This window comes from Spea bombifrons, chromosome 3, assembly GCF_027358695.1.
Source record: "Spea bombifrons isolate aSpeBom1 chromosome 3, aSpeBom1.2.pri, whole genome shotgun sequence".
Lineage (NCBI taxonomy): Eukaryota > Metazoa > Chordata > Amphibia > Anura > Pelobatidae > Spea > Spea bombifrons.
The window spans coordinates 109,286,134-109,304,263 of record NC_071089.1 but is presented as its reverse complement, the minus strand read 5'-3'; the positions used below and the strand labels follow the sequence as shown (position 1 = coordinate 109,304,263).

The following is an 18,130-nucleotide window of genomic DNA, read 5'->3' as shown; positions in this document are numbered from 1 at the left end:
TCCCTAACGTGGCGTATTTAATGGAATCTTGTGTATTCCACGCTCCTTTGTCTTGTGTCTATTTGAGACCGGCATAAAATCGCGCTTGTATGCATTTCATGTGATTTTATGTTATTGCCATGTTTGATTATGTTACGATGTGTTGTACTCGAGTGCTATCCAACTTTTTGATGTCTTCCTGCAGAATTACAGACGGACGGATACGCGGCTCTGGCCACAGAAATAAAATACGCAATATGTGTACAGAATCACGGATTTTGATTTCAGGAAGAAAGATGCATGGCTCCTAATTCATTTTGAAAACATTTCTATTGTATTTAAGACACAGCTAGTATGTCTACCCCTTGCATTCGCTAAGTCTCTAAGTGTTGCTCCCACCTCTGTCCTAAGGCTATTCCATGCATCCACCAATTGTTTTGTCTAAACCTTTATTTATTAATGTTGCATCATCACCCTTATAACCTAGGTTGGTGGGCGCTGTAGGCTACAAAAGCTCATATTGACTTTTTATTGAAATAAACTTTATATATATTTATATAACTCATTATTATTATTAATATTATTATTTAATTATTTGGACAGGAAGGGGTATTTGACAAATGAGGGGTCTTGGTGTTGCACCTCTGATCCGTACAGCCGGGATCAGGCACATTTTATTATTATTATTTATTGTTTTATATAGCGCCATCAAATTCCGTAGCGCTGTACAATGGGTGGACAGGACATAACAAGTAGTAAGTAACATAACAATTTGACTTAATTTTCCTGCATGCTGACCAGTTGATATAACAATAGATCAGCCGCCAGCATGCAGGGACATTTGTGGTTCCTCTGGCGGAATGGTTATAGGCAGCCATATTGTCACCCCTTGACCTGAGAAACTGGTTACACGTTCATAACATCCATGTCACGCATCATTCTGAGTAAGGCTGGACTTATCTACAAGGTGCCAAACTCCAGTGGGACTCTCGTGTTTAGAGACATTGGTATTAGAAGACAATTGGCAATGGTGGGGCATCTAAGGTGAAATTAGTATAATATAGGAGGACAGAACACAGGTAGCTTCTGGCAACCACTATGCACCTCCACCTATGAGGCACCCCTTGATACACCCCTTGATACATGGTATTATAGGCCTTGTGCGCCTAATTGGAAATCCAGCCCTGACCCTGTGGTCTCATCACTAGCGCTATCTGTTAAACTCACCCGAGACCACACAGACTTTGTATTTCACATCACTAAGTTGGCTTGGGGCAGAGTATTACTTGGGCCCCTAAGCTTTGTTTAAAGTTATCCTCTGTGGCAAAAAAAAATGAAAACACCAAATACCTGGTGAGATCCCAGTGGGCATGGTCATTAATGAGGACACACAAGGTGTGGGGGTTCTGGATGGCTCTTTGAATGAACGTCTTGAATTTGCCCGGTGAATCAACGTCCAGTTTCATGATGTACTGTTCCAAACATTGCTTTGTGAGTTGATCTTTTTCAAGACCGACTTCTAGTAGGACACCTGAATGTTAAAAAAATATATATATTAATGTTTCTGTATTTTAAACTTTTTAAAGAACTTTTTAAGTACTCTATATAAATTGGTTCAAGGAATATCTAACATGATCGTACAAAACTAAAAACCACAGAAAAATCAAATACGTGTCTGTATCTATTATGCAATGTATACAATGTATGCAAGATAAGGGGCATTTTGTGACAACCTGCTTTAAAGTAGTTAGAATATAGAACAGGTGCTTTAAATATTAGATACACTTAACTCATACCTGAGTTCCAGAGATAGGACAGGGTTTGCTGATATGTAACCTCTGATGGAGGGACACAGATAAGAAAATCTACTTTCTCAAAGGATCCCAGATCCAGGTTCTGAGTGCTGGAGTCCGCTATGGAGCACACATGGGATAATAGCTTCTGAGCCACCGCAAGCTGCGATGGACGGATCTGGTGCCACTCCACGCTATAGCCTGAAACGGAAAAAGACGAGATATAAACGGGGTCAAAACAAAGCTAGCGAGAGGTCTTAATCTGTTAATTTAAAGGGAAATAATCACACCATGATACTTAATGGTATAAGGTGTAAAATTAATATTTTACAGACAGTATAAAGGCTGATAATTTTGCTTATACATATAGGAGGCACAAGCGTGATCTTACATATTGTCCCTATCCTACATTTGCGGTACCGTCACAAATGTCTGGATTTTGGAGTGGCAGAACACAATAGTATCCCTTGAAATATGTGCCTTAAGATAAACATGTGATGGATAATTCTGACGGCAGCTGCCGCTTAACTCTACGTTTACTCTACGCAATTGCTCTATAAATGCCAAGATCGGAGGTTGCGGAGCGATCTAAGGATCACAGGACAGCAGTAAATTATACTTTGACTATTTCACAAGTTGCCTAGCAGATATCAAAAATCAATGATAAACAAAATTCCAACCTGCAGCGCCAGGGAATATGTCAGCGCTGAGTAAACAGGTATATTCTAAGAAACGGCTTCATTGAACACAAAGCCCTCGCTTGCTGGTGTGTTGGCGCCACCTCCTGGTAACAGAAGAGTATGCAAGCGGGAGGGTTACATGGCTGTTCACAGCACATAAATGCTGGGATTTGGGGCTTTACCAAGATTATGAAATCTCAGTTCTAGTTAAAGAGGAAACATTCACAGGTTTTTACCAACAAAAGGTCACAGTGTCTCATAGCTGCCAACAGTCCTGAATTTGTCTTATGCCCTGGCAGATGTTTCTACTGTTGTCACAAACAGCAGCTCTACGTGCTCAGTTCCCTTAAATCGGTCTTTGTGAGTAAAAAACGCCGAGATGGGGCACAAAACAACACATCCCGGGAAAAGGATAACAGATTGGGAAGTTAAATCACTTCAGGGCGGGAAGTTAATACCGTAATGCTAGTTTTATCACATTCAGATAGAAATCACAGCCTTCTTGAGATTAACTTTTACACTAAATTGCAATTACGGCAATTGACAAAAACAAATCACATGTTCCAGGTAGTTTGAATAACTAAGACCTACGATGGCAACACTTCAGCTTTAAAATGGAACGGATTCCGGCACAGCTTTAAGCATCACTAAGCGGATTAAAATTACCTACGGCTTGTGCTTCTCCGGGGCGAAATATTCCTTTAAAAATAAGGGGCTATTTTAACTCAGTACAACCAAGGCTGTGGCATGTATTGGCAAAGCGAATTAGTTTTATGTATTGAAACCGCTCTCTCTTTGCTGCACTCCACCCTATTAATCAGATTAAAAAGATCAGATAAAATAATGGAAATTATGACAGATGGAACCAAAGATGGACCTTCTTTATATATATATATATATATATATATATATATATATATATATATATATATATATATATTATATATATATATATATATATTACTCATCTGAAAATAAAACAAATATTTGATGGCAAATATTTGATCCTGATATAAAGACTCAGATGTTAATCAGTCGTTGGTCTCGTCTTAGATCCAGGATAGCCATATGCCTACCCCATGGATGTGGAAATTCCCTCTCTGCATCAGCCTCTGCCGTCTACTAGAAATAATCCAAAATAATCCAATGACCTTTTATGACCCTCAAACCACCAAAAGCTCCAGGATATCTTCACAAATGCCAGGGTTACTCTTGAATTGCCCCATATCTGGAAGTCTACGTGATTTTACTGCTTGGGGGTGAATGGAAGGGATACCGAAAACCTAAACAGATTGAGGGGGTCTCAAATTGGAGGTGATTGCTATAAATATTGCTGCCTACAAGATATACCTGGACATTGTGTGTTGAACCCTCCACTTTCACTTACTGGAACAAGTTGAAGGCTTGGTCTCTGTAGTTGACGAAGAAATGGCTCCTTGGCGCTCTTGGTGGAAATTATCCAGTAGAACATCTATATCGTCATCTACAAAGACAAAACTGTTATCGTTCCAATACCCACGTGATTACCGCTACTGCAAGTTTAAATCTCTACCCATTCTCCAAAAACAAAAAAATCAGAATATATACCTGAACACAAAGCGGTGAAATATGCCCCCAACGCCTCCACCTTTCCGCTCACTAATTCACGGTTAACTTCTTTCAGGCAATCAGCTGGTGAAAACATGTTTTCTGCTAAAATCCGTGCTTGGAACTTCCCTAGGGAGATAAAAATAACAATCATGGCAAAATGGCTAGTCATTTAACAAATAGGGTCACAAAGTACTTATTATTATTATTATTATAATTTTTATTATTACATATTAACCCCTTAAGGACAATGGGCGGTCCCTAAACCCATTGAAAACAATGCATTTTGCCCTTCCATGTACAGGCTTTGTCATTAAGGGGTTAATTATAGTGCGCCAGCAGATTCTGAAACTTTTACCACGAGGGAAGATACAAAATTAACAATAACATTAAAACTAACAATATACAAAATTATCACATACTGGAGGGGGGTCTTCATCTTTTGAAGTTGAGTCACTCAAACCTAAGGTTGTGTTCACCATTTTTACCTCAGCTTCTTTCAAGACAGTGGCCATATTGGGGTTTTATCGTCCCAGTTGGAGGGACATCATTTTCCACTCATCTCCTAGCGTCTACCTTTGAAAAACCACCCCAAAGCCATCAAAGTCTTTTATCCCATATGTTCTAGAGCCCCATTAACCGGTAAAAGAAAGCATTTGTAGTACTTCACGAAACCTTTTCCCCTTCTAAATGGAATGGGAAGAGGATCTACTAATGTTTCCACAGAACTCCATAGCAATGACCAGGCGGTTACCTGTTACTACCACGCAGGAGTCAATGCCGGTGTGTCTTGAAGTGCAGATAACGACCACGTAGTTTGTCTGAGACAGCTTCCCCTCCACCAGCAGCTTAAACATTTCAGAGAGCCCCTCGGCTAACGAGTAGCCGCATTCCATGATCCTGACGCTTTCGTTGCAAGAACTGGCGGCGAGGCCAGCCAGCCACGGGAGCTGAGCGGCCGTCACCGGGGTTATGGGGCTCGGGAAGTGAGGGAATGACTGGGACACGCTGTGCTGATACTGGCGAATCTCCGCAAGGTGCGTCTCCCTCCACGAACGCATGAATATCTGCTCTAAATCCTCTATTAAAGGCACCTGGCCTGGAGCTGGGAAAAAGAAAGAAGGATGAGACAGGGAGACCAGCGATGCACCATCTACCCAAAACACACAACGGAAGATAGCAAGAAGCAAGAAATACAATAAAAAAACATTAATAAATATATGTGAACCATACCCTTAATCCCAACCCGGCACAAGAAAAAACTTTTATTTATCACAGCGAAATAAAAAGAGTGTAGAAAAAACCTACTGAGAGAACCCTGACACGGGTAATTCCATCAAATGATGGATGTTTTTTGACTCTCTAGTTTCGCTGATTTTTGTAAATAACTTGTTACTTGTTTTTTTTCAAGTTCTAAAAAATAAGCTATTATGTAAACGTAGCTAACTTAATGTTCTACCTCCAAATTTACTAAAATGGCTTTAAATCAATAGCAGAAAATACAAGAGAACTCAAGCTCCAATATGACTCTCTGCCATTTACTAGTGGCTTAGTCTGCCCCGCAGAACAGCTAGAATTGCCCCTTTTTCCATGGAGAAAGGGAGTCCTTTGGACCACGTCCGTCAGTACTAGATAAACACCCATAGACCTCTTAGTACAAGTTCTTCTGGAGCAAATCCTTCAAATAAGATCAAGCCCTGGTCTTTAAGGAAGACAAAGAGGACAGCGTCCACTCACCCAGCTGTACCAGGTAGTACACGGTAAGCAAGAGCTGCATTTCTTCTGAGATGGGCTGTATGGAGCTGGGTCCGTACTGTCCGTACGCTTTGGGCATAGACTGAGAGTTTCTGTAACAATTGTGTAAGAGGTGGCTGACGGTGACATCGTTGACATTACCGCAGAGGTAAGGGAAGTTTCCATGACCTGCGAGGAATGGGATAAATAATTAGCACTAAAAGAAAGGAGAGGGGCAGAAGATAGACGTGTGAGTGAGTCCTTTGGTCATACGGAGAGCGTTGAGCACTTGGTGAAGAATACTCTTAAAGGCTTTTATATACGGTTTGGGTTACAGACCCAGTATTCACGAATCATATGGTGTTTCACGTACCTTTAAAGATGACTGGCTTAGTCATGCATGTTTTCAGCAGGTTTTCTGGCACCGATACAGGTTCCCCTGTGGCCACCATGGTAGATGACGGGAGTCCAGACCCTGGGGTGGGCTGTGGAGCGTAGGCCTGACCTGGACTATCTGCATCAGAGGGGGGGGGGGGAACGAACTATCAGTATAATAAAACATCTTATTTCCAAATATTCCTCCATTAGTGTAAAAATAACATGGGAATTCATTTGTAATTAACCCCTTAAGGACAATGGGCAGTCCCTAAACCAATCAATGATCAGTGACTTAAACAAAAGAGCAGATATAAGTTAAAGTAAAGGAATAATGAACAGGAAGATGATATTTTCCCCCCTCGGTATACAAACTTTTTATTAAATACTTTACTAAATAATTAAGTAAGTCTGTTGCTCAACGATCCACACACTGCACAGCCGACTGCTATCTAATGCACGGATCTGGATTATTGCCTTTTAATTTCATCTAGTGTGAAATATAGCAATTTCTACACATACTAAATGTCGTGGAAGCCCAAATAGTGTGAAAATGAATAAATCCGCACTCTAATTATAATTAAAGGAAAATGAGCATCAATGTAATGCGTGTATCACATATATGTGTTTTGTTACAGGTTTTGTAGCAGGTACTCGTAATCGAACGCATACGCGTGAACTCACAGTCTTTTCCAAAGCCGCTGGCGTTAAGCAGGCTGTTTTGCTGATAGCTGGTGTCTGTTGAAGATGGAGACTCTGGGGACCAGCCTTTGAGGCGCTTTTTGGGAGGGCCAGAATTTGTTAAATTGCCTGAAAAACAAAATATGACAATAAAGTCTACACGCTCAGTCTTTCCTTACAATGGGAACGCTAATTTAATCAGATTTGAGAAATCTACTTTAAAAACAAATCGTTCAGACATTGCAGGGTTAAACAGCAATTGGATGTGGGGCGTAACAAGTCAGCAAACCACAAGTGAAATAAATACCTAAAGGCAATCCCCAGTGATGTCACCATGACATCAGAGGTACCCTCTAGTTTTGAGAAAGAAAAGTTTAAACTTTATAGAATAGAAGGAGATGGACGCCTTTCAGTAGAATTGACATATAGTATATATATAATTCAATGAAGGCAAGCAGAGCGCACACTAGCGGTCTATACCATAATCTCCACTAGGTGGCAGCAGATATGCATAATGTGTTTGACCTGTAAGCAGACATTACTAAAGCCAGCGTATGCCCCATCGCTGTATGCAGGCACTATTTTTTCCTCCCCCTATTAATTAGCGTATTATTGACAGTAACGAGCGAGCCATCACCAACCTAAAACTGAAGATCTGGGTGGTGCAGATGGATTCCCCTTCACTGATTGGGAGCAGAGGGATCCGTTAATATTCTGGGTCGGAGTTGGTAAAAATGCATTATCTGTTCCGTAAAAACAATTGTTATTAAGTTGAGATAACTGACTTTTACATATCATATCGCTCTTATCACGCAGAATACATTTAATCTCTAGATGATGTGTTTTTATTGTTCATCCTATATTTAACCCTTTTAGTAAAAGGCAGATGATGCACCGTAAAGTGAGAACAGACTACAGGGATAAAAAGCATTAAAAATAATAATAAAAATAATAAAAATATAATGAAACCAGGGGGAATATCTTTCTTAACATGATGCGCATCTAAATATAAGTGGAGTTTCATTCCGTGTATACAGTCTCTGTTTTCACTTTCCTCCAGCCGGCGTCACCATTTGTTATCGCTGATTACTTGCAGGGCCGTAGAATCTTTTCTCTTACCTGTAAGCGGATTTCCACCAAACGCTTGCGGATTTGCTGCAGTGATCGGATCCATCGCCCTGGCCGTTACATCGTGAGTGCTGAGCCCAGTACTGGAGCACAGGCTGGAGGATGAGTGCCGGCTTCTCATCTCTTAAAGGAAACACAACTTGTTACTCACCTGTAACACGATTTGTGCTCTGTTGTTGTGCGCGCTACTTTAACCAACCAGCCAAATAATGTCATCTCATACTGCAACAGTTATTACTGCTTAGAATTCCTTTATTCTGGGTTAGGATTCAACTCTAGATCAGGGGTCTCCAACCACCGGTCCGTGGCCTATAAGCAACCGGCCTCACGGCAGTTCCGGGCTCCAGGCAGGTGTTTTTTTTTAAAAAAAAATGTATTTAGCCGTGCTGTGGGCAAACAGTGACCTGGATCCTCCTCTCCGGAAGCCGTGGAGGTCTGTACGATGCAGACAACCCTGCTGCTGTCGGCCCTTCCACCGGGCCTTCTATGAAGGAGTGCCGGTGTTACATGACCTTCAGGTGCTCCGCCATAGAAGCCCCGGCAGCAGTGGAGGTTGTCTGAGCGCACAGACTTCCCCCAGCTGTCAGAGATGAGGATCCCACTGCAGGGGACCTGTATCCTCCTCTCTGGCAGCCAGGGAAGGTCTGCGCGATGCGCGCAGACAACTTCCGCTGCTGCCGGCACTTCCGCCGGGGCTTCTATGACGAAGATGACTTTACAAAACAGCCCAAATAAGCCAATTACCCCAGATCATGTTCCCATGTGTGGGCAACACTAGGCGGATGGGACAGGTACCCCCATTCCCTTACAAAACCCACTGGATAGGGAATCTAACAGTTGATGGTTGGAACCGCTTTACACGCTAACACTAGTGTTCTGATCAGCTTCCTCTCACCTGTGCCCTTCCAGGAGATGGGGGCTCCTTTCGCCAGACACCCCTGTGCGTTCCTCACGAGGTAATACTTCAGGTGCTTCTGCTTCTTCGGCTGGGTCGTCAACTTGAGATTAATGTGATTGGAAAATTCCGTGAAGTATCGGAAGCCTTTCTCTCCGCATCCAACACAGTTACCAGAGAAACCTTCCGACAAAGAACAAATAATAGCTTTAGTTTAACCTCACCTTATATGATCAGGTTATTCCATCATCAATGCAGTATTACTGCCAGCTATTGTAAAGGGACATAGAAACATATTCACAGCAGACAAGAACCGTCCGGCCCGTCTAGTCTACCCATTATTCCTGATGTAGAGACTCCGACCTTAATCTTGGTTTGTCTTAGATTCAGGATCATCATATAATTATCCCATACATGTTCCGATGAGAGGCTGTTCCACCTATCTACCACTCTCTTCGCAAAAGAAAAATATATTTTTATTTAAAGGGCTTATATTAAAGATATATATATATATATATATACATATATATATATATATACATATATATATATAAAACATAAATATTTATACAGTATATATATATATATATATATAGTAGGGAGGTTTAAAAAATAACACAGGGTGCCCTTTCCCGTTTTCACGGTATTTTAATAAGATTTCATTCATCCGGCAGCCTGTCTGGTTTCTATGGGTACGGGGAATCTTCTTATGAACGGGCCAAGGCAGGAGGTAGTCTATTACATCACAGGCTCTGGCATACAGGTTGCTAAAGGTCGCTGTGACTTTTGAGGTCAAGACAACTTGGCTGCATGAACAAAACACGTTCGTAATCAAGGTATTTGTCAGACATCTGCTTAACGTCCATGAAATTCGGCAGCAACACAAGAGGCTTTGATTGCATGATTTAAAAGAAAATCCCGCGTCATAAAAAAGCATGAAAGAGAAAAAAAACCGTGACATGAAATAGCAGCCTCGTCCCGTAACCCTACGAGTACCAGGGAGGAGAGCAGAGTATGCTGTACCTATAGGGTTACATACATAACGAAATATTTAACAATGACGCCAAAACTGACAATATATACGGAACTGACAACAACACACAAGAGGACATAGTGAGAAGGAGAAGAGCTTGCAATCTATTAGTAACTGTATAAATTAGACCCCTAGTAACGAATAATTCAGTCTAAAAAGATAAAGAAAGCGGAGAAATCTAGAATCTGATGTCAGATAAGAACCATTATCTAGTCTGCCATTAAAAAGCCCCCCCCCCGCGCGTAAAGAATCCTTTTACCAGCCATATATAATATATATAAAAGTAAAACCCAATGAGCCGCATCCATAATGTGTCCAATATCAATAAGGTGGTTTTTCCAAGCTGATCGTAACACACAAACTGAAACAAGGGGCGATATGCATCTCGCCATCAGCAAAAGTCAGGGGAGAGATAGCCTAATGGGGAGGAATAATCATGCAGATCCTAAAAAGATAAAGCCGACATACCTTTCTCCAAGCAGGGTCAGTTTTAATATGCAATTATTGTTTCATTTAATCTGGAAATACCATGACGCGAGTTCATTTAAATGGTAGGATTTGTGAAAACGTGACTTGATGGTGCGATATAAATGAGTCGTTATGTAAATTATAAAGCAAAACGTTTTTTAAGGAATTAAAATCTGGAAGAATAACCAAACCCGTGGATGTTTGGGGGCCAGAGCTTCCAGATACCCGCTTATCACACAGCATTGTTTAACCATTAGCCGGCATTGTCTGCTCAAAGGAAAGCAGGTTTATTGCAGGAAGCAGAGATGGGATAAAACTCCATGTAATACAAACCCCTTTCCACCAACTATGATTTATGGCTCTTTTGTGCTTTTGTCCGGAGTGCAATTAATTCCAAACACTTCCTCTGCACTAATTGTTTGTTCTTTCAAGTCTGAAACCAGCCTTGGAATGTTCTGTCCGTCTGTAGGAAGGAGCAGCTCTTGTCTTGTAAGGTTATGTCTAATAAGACGGGGCAATTCCCTTTACAAATACCCAAGTCCTCCGCCGATGGTTGGGTTTTAGCCCTTTTCAGATTAGAATTGCCGCTGTTTGGGGCCACTTTACTATACAATGTGTAACATTTTACTCCCTTTGATGTCAAGTATCCAGCAGGAGACAGGAACATGACAAGAGAAGACCCAATGAGGTCAATACATCTACCCATTCCATACCTAAAAACCCCAAATTATATATTTCCTGCTCATGTTGACCTCCTACTTATCCTATTGGTAGTAGATAAATCCCTTCGCCATTATCTCCTGTATAACTCCATAACTTGATCGAATATAATAATATTAATTATAATATAGATCCTAACCTTTCTGATCTCTCAAGCCCAACTTTTATAAACTAAGACAATCGATAATTATTTTGGGCTTTTCAATGGTGTTTAAAAGTACATGCCTACCTAAACTTATATAATGTAAATATAGCGCAGAACCCCTGACTGCTGAAAGACCAATATTCGGACGTACCTGTCTAAGCATTGCATTGTTACATAGTTACATTGCGTATGAATTAAGGCGTATGAATTAAGGCGAGGAATGAAAGCCAGAGCAAATATTAACAAAAGATAAAGTGGTGGATAATACAGTTTAAATGCCCCAGTTTAAAGCCCTCGTATGTCGGCACAGCCTAAACAAAGAAATGGTGGCTTTAAGTATGTTATAAATCCCAGCTGATCCTAAAAGGTAAGCCTCGAAGTAATTATTATTATATTTTATTTATTTGTATTCTTATTTACGTGGCGCTTCTTACAGTCTGTACATTGTTTGGGTCTGACAAAACTAGAAATAACAGACTGAGACAAACCGATACATTTGGTAAAGAGGGGCCCGGCTCATAAGCTTACAATCTAACATATTTTATATATGTGTGTACTATAAGGTATACCTTCTTATCATAAATGAATTAAATACTTTGAACGTCATTGTTATTGCAATCGCTTTCTCACCTGCTATAAATTACCTACAGGCGTTCTGCTCTAAGTGGAGACCAGCTCCATCTCCTCCAAACTGCCTACCTGACTGTCAAAAACCTCTCCATCCTATCGCTCGCCAGTGTATTGGATTCTTCATGCCTGCAGTAATCTATCTGCCAGATCACATTTCCATCACAAGACAGGATTCCAAGTACAGACTTACCTAAAAGTGCATTGCGCCCGTTATCGTCCGGCAAAAATCTTTTATCGACGGCGCAAACTAAAATTTGATCCGGTAAGCTGGGAGACTTCGCGCCGACCAATAAGAACCCGGGAGGCAATTCAAAGTGATCTGACGGCATCGAGGAAAGTCTCAAATCTTTACCAGCCTGGCAAAAACCTTAAACACGAAAAACAAAATACGGCTTACTTAAGTTACTTAAAATACTTAAAATATTTTATTTGTATTTTCATTTGAGATACACAGTAGAAATCTTATTTAAAAATAAATATTATTTTTTTTTTAAAAAGGGAATTCTCAAATGCATGTATTAAAGAGTCTGGCCTTAACTATTTTAACCCCTTAACAACAAAGCCTGTACATGTGCGAGCTCACAATGCATTGTCCTTAAGGGGTTAAAATGGCACGTTTGTTTGTTCCTTGAAGAATGCGGAATACTTCTCCACATTTCTCACTTCCTGCGTAGCAATGCTGCGGAGATATGTAACAGGAAATGAAGAGTAGAAGGAAAAAATGGCTGCCCACATGTAGTGCTTTGTGATATAAAGATATGAAAAATATTTCCCTTAAATATTTCAATTGAAGGGATGTTAGATCCCTTCATAACATATAAATTAGAATAACATTATAGCCACAAAGCACTGAGCCAATCAAATTCTTTTTTTTTTCCAATAAATATTGTAGACTACAAAAAAATGAAGAACTTTTTTAGACGAGTTACAGATCGACTAACATAAAAGTTCTCACCGTCAGTTGTACAACAACCTTCTGGAGGAGGCTTATTCTGGTATGATAGTGGTGGGCTGTTCGATCCGGAGCCATCATCATCATCCTCGTCATCATCATTGTCCGCTCGGCCACCTGCAGAAGAGCATACCACATGAAGGATCAACTGCAGACACAAACAAAAACCATAAAGCCATCAATCTGACATTATATGTACGCAATCTATACGTTATTGAAAAATGTTAAATGAAAGATGAGGCGACAGCAGCGAGGCCTTCATATAGCCGAGTATGTTCTGTGTTCAAGCAGATGCAAGGAAGCCGGTGTTAGTAACGCGTCTCGCTGAGTAGTGGGGGACAGCAAAATATTACCGTATATAAGCTGAAAACACTAAATATAAACAAAGAATTTGACGGCAGCTAAGAACCCTTTGGCCGTTGAGCCTGCTCCTGACTCGGACCTTAATCAGTCTTTGGTCTCGTCTTAGAGTCAGGGTAGCATTACGCCCGTCCCATGTATGTTTAAATTTCGTCATCGTGTAGGATGGATCTTTCTAAATATAACATTCCCAAAGTAATTATCAAGGAAATGATAGAACAGTCATAATATTGCTATTTAGGCTCTTAGCGTTATGTATTAGTAAATCATAATATTTATAAGAAACATTAAAACATAGATCGGCTGCTAGAACCATCCACGGGTTTCTGCCCAAAGCTCAACACAACTTAATAACTCTTAATGCAAATACACAATTCTATACCCTGCCCTGACAATGCCACACTTTGCCTGGGCACGCATTAAGGATTGTGTATGAAAATATATTCTGGTGCAAATAGTGGTCTTATCACCATGGCGGCCACATACCAGGAACATTCTAATGGTTGCTATGGTAATTGGACCACTCTATAAACTTTGGATCAGAATCACATTTTGTACATGCTGTGCGCAGGGCAGATCCAGCCTGATTCTTCTCTGTCTGGTAGTATCTTTTGATGTTGATCTCCAAACCTGGGGACTCTCAGGGTTGGACTTGAGTCTAAGGGTTTTTGCCCCAATCTCAGGGTGAAGGAGCAGATTCTCGGGGTCACACAGTCTGGAGCTGACTCCTTCCTATTCTACACGGCTGTGATCATATATAAGACTCCCTATTGGTGCCTGCGCCGCCAGTATGTTATGGTCAATATCCCTGCTTGAATGCAGGAGACTTAATTAAGTGTTTCTTTAAGTAATGACAAGTCAAGGTATTAGATCCATTAGGTTAACACATTTAGAGAGCTACTACATAGAATCTTCATGAAGGGCTATTAAAGGGTTAATGTTTCAAGAGGCGAAGGGTCAGCTCATTTAGAAAGTTACCGGGTGTGCTGATCTTTGACTCCAGGTTGCCCCTAATAAACCCTATTAGCCACCCCTTAAAGTTAACTCTAAAAACAAAAAGAGTGGCCCTCCAGACATAACAGTTTACACAGCATGACTCTCCGTAACACGGAAAGCATTCGGCAGACGCAGAGTCATGTGTGCGGGTTCCAATACACACAAAGAATGACATGTGTCACTTTAACGAGTTCGCTTCTGAGAGATCAGATATATAACGCCAATTCTTCTTAATGCCTCTTGCTTTCTGCAGCCTCTTTTCCTTTAGTTTTGTGCCAAAACCCCGACTAACACCAGTTAACACGGAAACATAGAATTTCCCCATTATTCCTGACTTAAAAACGCAGCCGTTAACCAGGCCTTGATCTTGTCTTAGATTCAGGATAGTTTTATCCCTCACTGTATTCACCTCTACCACTTCTGCTGGGTGACAGTTCCACTTATTGACCACCCCCTCAGTAAAGTAGCAATGCAGGTGGACGTATTATCTCTGTATGATCACAATAAATGATCACGCTCTGTTGGGCTCCCTGGTTTGTCAATGAATGCCAGACCCCTGGCAGTAAACTCCACTCACCCCGTGAAATTGCCCTCCTACACTTGTGAAAGGACACATTTTGTTGCCGGCGCTCACATTTCCTTTTCTCTTTCCGCCTGTAGGAGTCCTAGTTTTACGGGCTCTAGCAGAAAGCGCTTTGTGGAAATGTGCTGAATGAAGGGAAGCGGCTGAAATGAGTATCGTGATGACATCAGCAGCTCTCGCTGTGTAAGCTTCGGGCTGTGAAAAGGAACGCTAATCCAACCTCAACTGTTACACACTTTTTGTGAAAGAATGAAGGCTTCTCCGGGTGTTTTAAGGGCACAAAGAATTACTGGCCATGCTAGCAGCTCCAAGAAACGGGGAGAGTACATGGGAAATCAAACTTTATATGTTATAAATATGATTTTATATTATTATGATGATATGAGATTTAGATTATTATATATGATTTAATCATTCATTTAGGGCTGCAACTAACGATTATTTTAATAATCGATTAATCGGCCGATTATTTTTTCGATTAATCGATTAATCGGATAAAAAAAACAATATGCAAATTTTTCGTTTATTTAAAAGAATTTAATGAACTGGATGTTAAAAAACAACTTAAAATTTACATTAACATTCTTATTTTGTTATGATGTAATAAAAAACAATATTTTCAAAGTACAAGAACCCAAACACAATATTTATGAAACAAAATAACCCCAAACATTCTGAAAAGAGGTGGACTATTACTGTTCAAGAAACTTTGCCCCAGCACTTTGCACTTTGCACCCAGCACTTTGCACCCAGCACTTTGCACCCAGCCCTGGCACTTTGCACCCAGCACTTTGCACCCAGCACTTTGCCCCAGCCCTGGCACTTTGCATCCAGCACTTTGCACCCAGCATTCAGCACTTTGCACCAGCACTTTGCACCCAGCCCTGGCACTTTGCACCCAGCACTTTGCACCCAGCCCTGGCACTTTGCACCCAGCACTGGCACTTTGCACCCAGCACTTTGCACTGTGCCCCTGCACCCAGTCTCTAACTCTGCCCTGCACCCAGCCCTGCCCCCACATTCTGCCCTGCCCCCACACTCACACTCTGCCCTGCACCCACTCTGCCCTGCACCCACACTCACACCCTGCCCTGCATCCCCACCCCCACTCTGCCCTGCACCCAGTCTCCCACTCTGCTCTGCACCCACACTCACACCCTGCATCCCCACCCCCACTCTGCCCTGCACCCAGTCTCCTGCCCTGCACCCCCCACCCCCACTCTGCCCTGCACCCCCACCCCCACTCTGCCCTGCACCCACACTCACGAACCGCTCTGTGCGAATGGAGCCACTCGCACAGAGCGAACCGCTCTGTGCGAATGGAGCCACTCGCACAGAGCGAACCGCTCTGTGCGAATGGAGCCACTCGCACAGAGCGAACCGCTCTGTGCGAATGGAGCCACTCGCACAGAGCGAACCGCTCTGTGCGAATGGAGCCACTCGCACAGAGCGAACCGCTCTGTGCGAATGGAGCCACTCGCACAGAGCGAACCGCTCTGTGCGAGTGGAGCCACTCGCACAGAGCGAACCGCTCTGTGCGAGTGGAGCCACTCGCACAGAGCGAACCGCTCTGTGCGAGTGGAGCCACTCGCACAGAGCGAACCGCTCTGTGCGAATGGAGCCACTCGCACAGAGCGAACCGCTCTGTGCGAGTGGAGCCACTCGCACAGAGCGAACCGCTCTGTGCGAGTGGCTCCATTCGCACAGAGCGATTCGCTCTGTGCGAGTGGCTCTGTGCGATCCGTGCACATAGACATGAAGAATACTTACCTCCGGAACGCGTCACATCCGTCACGTAGCTAGAAGGCGGAGACTGCAGAGCGTGTAGCAGAAGCGGGGAACGCTCGCGGAGGTAAGTAAAAGGAGCCGAGTGCTCCAACAACGAATTGATCACTCGATTAATCGATAACGGAAATCGTTATCGATGATTTCCGTTATCGATTATTATCGATTTTATCGATTCGTTGTTTCAGCTCTACATTCATTATTCGGTATATATTTAGTTAACAGATTACAAAGATGGGATAAAAACATCAATAATTCCTTTTTTATTTTGATGCATTTTGTCAATGCCTCTTTACTATGTATATAATCTTTTATTTACATTATACATGCATATATAATAATATATAATATATTATTATATATAATATAATAAATATATTATTATATATAATTATAATAAATATTATATATATATATCTAAAAAAAATAATGTTTATGTCATTTTGACAACATGAGTTGACATTAATCTGAGTTTAAAATGAAACAGCAGAGAAACAATCATCACTACAAATCCTATAAGATTACAAACTATACAGCGCTACAGAATCTGCCGGCGCTATATAAATATATGTAATGTCATTTATTTAAATGAATATAAGTTTAATCATTTCAGAAAGACAGGTTTAGGTTATCTGTACAACGACCGCAATGATTTTCACCCAAGTCACAAAATATGTTATTAGGGCTTTCGAGACATTCATCTTATTATCTGGAGATATTTAGATTTTTCATACGTTTTCTAGATTTAAAATGTTAATAATCCTGATAAGTGAAGACAAATGCGAAGACTGGTCAGATTTTTGGCTAAAGTTACTTTAAATGTTTTTCCGGATGTAAAGTCTTATCTTAGGTTCAGGACAGCTCTATGCCTATCCCATACATGTTTTAATTCCCTTACTGTATTAGGCTCTGCCACTTCTGCTAGGAGGCTGTTCCACTTATCTATCACCCTCTCGGTAATTTAAGCAGATGGACATATTTTACAATGTTCTGGAATCCTGTGCTAATTAAGAGCTAATATGGATACATGATATAAGAAACTACAGAGACATCAGAGCAGGTAGTGTATAAAACAACATTTCCGTTGTAAATATCTGTGAAAAAAATACAGTTTCCTCTTTCTAGCGTTTAACAAAATCCAATCCATCCCACAGCTAGTAATTCTTTCCAACTCAAAATCTAAATCATTCCAAAGAGCCCTTACCATCCAGAGAGGACAGCTGCTGTTCTGCTTCTAAGTAAAGCTGAGAGAAGATGGGTCTGGGGACGAGGGTGTTAGATCTCAGCGATGCTTCGATAGAATTGTGGAGGACTTCTTCAAAACGGGTTGTCTTCAGTTGGCCAGCGTAAGAATTTCCCATTTTCCATAGGACTTAAACAAACAAAAAACATAGATTTCCATTAGAAAGTAAAAAACGATCTTACTGGTTCCATTTAAAGAACAAAAGAAGGATTTGTGCCCCAAACATTGTTCAATATCCTTAAGATCACCCGTATGTCCTAGACCTACGGAGACGCCGAGCTTCTGAAAAGCTTTGAGGCTCAGGGAGAACACTAAACCGAAAGCCTTCAATGAAGCAGAATGTTCCTCCTCCTTTAACGTGTG

The 18,130-nt window shown here is 41.4% G+C and overlaps 1 protein-coding gene across 1 annotated transcript in view; it reads right to left on the bottom strand.

Annotated features, from left to right (window-relative positions):
- The window catches only part of GREB1 (growth regulating estrogen receptor binding 1), a 30,707-nt gene extending 12,822 nt beyond the window's left edge, over nt 1-17,885 (bottom strand). Inside the window, exons 1-13 of the mRNA XM_053460448.1 lie at nt 17,729-17,885; nt 12,804-12,917; nt 12,039-12,215; nt 8,859-9,035; nt 7,949-8,080; nt 6,833-6,958; nt 6,147-6,287; nt 5,777-5,962; nt 4,794-5,144; nt 4,040-4,168; nt 3,840-3,935; nt 1,776-1,973; nt 1,330-1,510 (exon numbers count right to left, since the gene is read on the bottom strand). Of these exons, the coding sequence (XP_053316423.1) occupies nt 1,330-1,510; nt 1,776-1,973; nt 3,840-3,935; nt 4,040-4,168; nt 4,794-5,144; nt 5,777-5,962; nt 6,147-6,287; nt 6,833-6,958; nt 7,949-8,080; nt 8,859-9,035; nt 12,039-12,215; nt 12,804-12,917; nt 17,729-17,885 (2,165 nt within the window). The remainder of the gene's footprint in view (nt 1-1,329; nt 1,511-1,775; nt 1,974-3,839; nt 3,936-4,039; nt 4,169-4,793; nt 5,145-5,776; nt 5,963-6,146; nt 6,288-6,832; nt 6,959-7,948; nt 8,081-8,858; nt 9,036-12,038; nt 12,216-12,803; nt 12,918-17,728) is intronic.
- Between the last annotated feature and the right edge of the window lie 245 nt (nt 17,886-18,130).